The sequence below is a fragment of the Glycine max genome, chromosome 20 (assembly GCF_000004515.6).
Source record: "Glycine max cultivar Williams 82 chromosome 20, Glycine_max_v4.0, whole genome shotgun sequence".
Lineage (NCBI taxonomy): Eukaryota > Viridiplantae > Streptophyta > Magnoliopsida > Fabales > Fabaceae > Glycine > Glycine max.
In genome coordinates, this window is record NC_038256.2 from 39,295,825 (window position 1) to 39,300,031 (window position 4,207).

The window sequence follows — 4,207 nt, forward strand, 5'->3', positions numbered from 1 at the left end:
TCAATTGTCTCGCAAAATAAAAGTAACTAATTAAGGCAAAAAAAAATCCCCCTTTGCCATTTGAATATATAAAAGATTAAAGTTCCGAAGAATAATAATTTAAATATAATGTAATTCACTTTAAAAGAATATTATATAATAGCAAAAAAATGTTAAACATTAAAAGCATCTTGGTCAATATGATTTTTTGTCTAATGAAAAAATAAATTATATATAATATCACTGTATGTTTATACTAATAATTTATACTAGTTGTTTGTAGTCAAAATTTACTATTTGGGAAAAAGTCTGAACTGTCACCATGGAAAACTGCAAGTTTCCAGATAGTGGAATTACGTGTTGTCAAAATAACTTGACAAAATGTTTGATTAACAATTTGCATATCAAACCGGTAAAAACAAAGGTGTAATAAAGAAGCAACTAAACGTACATAAACTAATCAATTGGAAATAAAGTCGATGACCAACAGAAAACTTTCACTAAGTAATACTAATAGATTGACCAAAATAAACAGATTTGGTACAAGAAAAGTTTTCTGTAAAAAAAAAACACAAGAAAAGCATGAAACGTATATAGATACAAAATATAAATCTAACACGAAAGATTAAATTAATAAACGACATAGCAAGCAACATATATAAATAAACGGAAGATATAGAAGAAAATGAATAACAAAACTACAACAGGCACGATGCAAGTGAATGAGTAAGAAACTTTGATTTACGATCTACACAAAACTTGAAGTCAAGAAGCCAAAGAAATCATAGAAAGAATCAAAACCTTCAAAGCATGAAATTTGAAAATAACCTGCGTTAAATTCTAAAAAGAAATTACAAAGGAAATTGAAGGGGATGGCAGAATTTGAATGGAATCTTGTTCTTTGTTCTTTTGTAGGATTGATTTTTTTTTTTTACTCCTTATTTTCTATTTTGCTATATTTCTTAACAGGGTGAACTTAGACAGCTATAATCGACTTTTTCTTTTCAAAAATTTGAAAAAATTCATACGAGCATTATCAGAAAGTGTATATATAATATCTTAAAATTAATAAAATAACATAATTTAACTATATTGAAGAAAATTATATATTGCCCATTTAAACATTACTAATTGTGCACAAAATTGATTTTAGTTCATAATCTGACTGGATCTTCGTTTGACGTAAACCCCAATTTGGATTCTTTTCATTTGTTTGGGAATAAAACAATGACTGGTAACGGGAGATGATGTCGTTATCATTGCCCATGTTATGCCCTCGGTTTAAAGGAGTGAAAATAAAGCAATATCCCTTCCAGATTCTTTTTGGTTTTCCTTTCTTGGAATTTGTCTGCTCTTCTATTATCGGTGCCATTTTTATCAAATCTCCTGGTCCTGTGTTTCCCACACTATACTTAACTCCTTACTGCGGTACGTACAGTTCCTTCTTCCCACCCTTATATTTGTAAATTGTAGGGTTTGAGGTTGAGTAAAAATTGGGTTTTTTATTTATATTTTGTGTTAGATATGATAGAACGGTGAATTTAAAAGAGAGTGAAGTTGGCAAAATAAGCCGACTTGAATATACTTATATACCCATTAAAATGTAGGCTTTAGACTATTAAATTTAAGGTTTTAATAAATTGGAGTTATGTTTGTTAGCCTAATCTAATCAAGCTCGTATTGCAAGTGTAACTGTGATTAATCATTTAAACTCATATCATAATTTTTTTAATTAAGAAAGTTTAACTCTATTGATTGAACTTGATATATGAGTTTTTCTTAAGACAAATTATATATATATATATATATATATATATATATATATATATATATAGTGATATAGAGTAAAATCAATAGATTGTTGTATTATGTGAATTGTTATAAATTTCTAGTATCTGTTTTTTATTTCTAAGAATAATAGTCCTAAGATTGTTTTTTTGTAAACAAATACTTGTTTAAAGCTGGAATAATGACAAGTGTCGAACGAATGAGTTGTGTGTGTGTTCTAGACTATAACCCTAAATAGGCTTGATTAAGATAAGTTTGGATGAGACCGATAGGGGGGTGTGCACACCGCAATTTATAAGTTCTATACTTAGAAGCGAAAAATACAAAGAAAACTTGGGGCGGTAAAGCCGAAACACTGTTTGGAAATAGAATGGGCCTTAATTTTTTCACGGGCCCAACGAATAAGGTCCAAAAATTATGTAAGGCATGGACTGAACAGAAATTGGACCGAACACGTAAAGAGAGAGAGACGATAGTGGCAGTGTAATGACAGAGAAGTCAACGAGGAAGCGAAAAATGGGAGACACAGAGGAGACGGCTCCGAAGAAACCCGCGGCAAAATGGCCTCTCATCAAACCCAAAAAGAATCTTCAGATTAGCCACCTCCTAGATTTCGATCTCTTTTCGGTTATAATTCCATCTTCTTCTTTCGGTTTTCAGTTTTTCAACTCGATTTTGATTGCTTTTTTTATGGTTTCTTCAAATTCAGTTGAAATTTTAATGTTCCAAAACAAGTTAAACAGTGCCTCAATAGTTAACGTATGCATGTGCTTATTAATCTCTATTTTTTTTCGGATTTTAGGTCCAGAATTTCTTCTCCTCTGCTGAATCAAAGGCATTCGTTAAAATTGCTGAAGAAATTGGTTTTGCTCATCAAGGGAGTCGAGGTGGCGAAGCATACAGAGATAATGATCGAATTTCGGTGGATGATCCTGTCCTTGCAGATACTATTTGGGAGTCTGGACTTAGCAAACTTTTTTCTGATATTAAAATTCGAGGAAAGGTTGCTGTAGGTCTCAATCCAAATGTTAGATTCTATAGGTTCGTTTCTTTATACGTAAGGTTCACGTGAATGAGATCAAACTGTTTAGATTCGTAACAACCTGGTATAATAATTATCTTTATACAATTATCTTTATCCAATATACACATCTTAAAAACACCACTCAAAATCAAATGTTGTCCCGTTTTGATGTTCATCTAATATTTTCCTTTCTTTTTTTGTTATCCTCTTCATGAACTGAATACATCTCTGGTCTCTTTAAATTTGGTTCTGAGAAAAATGCTGATAATTTAAATGCATTTGCCTTCATTAGTGATCCTGTACTTTTGCATTTCAGGTACAAGGTTGGTCAGCGCTTTGGACGGCATTTTGATGCAAGTGTTGATCTTGGAGATGGAAAACGCACTTATTATACTCTACTAGTGTATTTGAGTGGTGGGCCTGGTGAACTTAAATCAAAGCCCAAAAATGATTCCAGCAACCCCTCAGTTTCATCTGTTGATCCTTTAGTCGGAGGAGAAACAGTGTTTTATGGTCGAAGAAATAAAACTGTGGCTTAGGTAAACTATTTATCTTCTTCTTGTGAAATATGGGTTGGGTAAATTTCCTTTACACTTCAATTGAGTGTGAACTTTCGCTCAATGCAAATTTTGGAATATATGCTTTGGGTGTTGATACTTGATAATACAATATTGGTTTCACAGGTGGCTCCTACTGAAGGGACAGCCCTACTGCACCTTCATGGAGATAAATGTTTCTTGCATGAAGCCAGAAACGTTACCAAGGGTGTTAAGTACGTGTTTCGTTCAGATGCAGTGTTTGCTTGAAGAATTAATGGTTCATGTCTTGTACCAAATAATCTGATACTAGTGGAGTGCCCGTGCGATGCACGGGTCGGTATTTTACTGCAAGTGAAATAAATACTATTTGTCAGGGTGCTGTTTGTATCATTAGACTGTAAGTGACATAAATAATATTTGTTAGGGTGCTGTTTGTATAATTTTACTGTAAGTGACATAAATACTATTTGTCAGTGTGCTGTTTGTATATAACATAAAGATAATTTGTATCAAGAGTTGATTGTGTTGAAAACATTTTAAAATTGATTTAAATTATATAAAAGAAACATAGGAAATAAATTAAAAAATATTGGTGGACCGAAAGCATAAAAGAGGGTCTTGTTTTTTAGCAAAGAAGCAAGCATAAGGGGCTTGTTGCTTATATAATAGAAAGAGATGGACAGGTGTCAACAGGACAAAAAATAGACAATAGACAGGTGTCAACAGGACAGAGAAAAAGTTTTAGTCTTTGTTTTAAAAAATGTTTCAGTCTATAAAAATAATTTGTTGTTATGTTAAATAATTTTGTAATCTCTATAAATAATATTATTTAAAAATAACCTTTTCTTATCCTAAATCAATTTTAATCTAATTCAGC

General features: G+C 31.5%; 1 protein-coding gene across 1 annotated transcript; it reads left to right on the top strand.

Annotated features, from left to right (window-relative positions):
* Window positions 1-2,216: 2,216 nt before the first annotated feature.
* Window positions 2,217-3,909, top strand: LOC100779924 (uncharacterized). The gene is made up of 4 exons (XM_014772363.2): window positions 2,217-2,394; window positions 2,570-2,808; window positions 3,108-3,330; window positions 3,475-3,909. Exons 1-3 carry the CDS (start codon window positions 2,254-2,256, stop codon window positions 3,328-3,330), a joined length of 603 nt encoding a protein of 200 aa, XP_014627849.1. The 5' UTR covers window positions 2,217-2,253; the 3' UTR covers window positions 3,475-3,909.
* The last annotated feature ends 298 nt before the right edge of the window (window positions 3,910-4,207 follow it).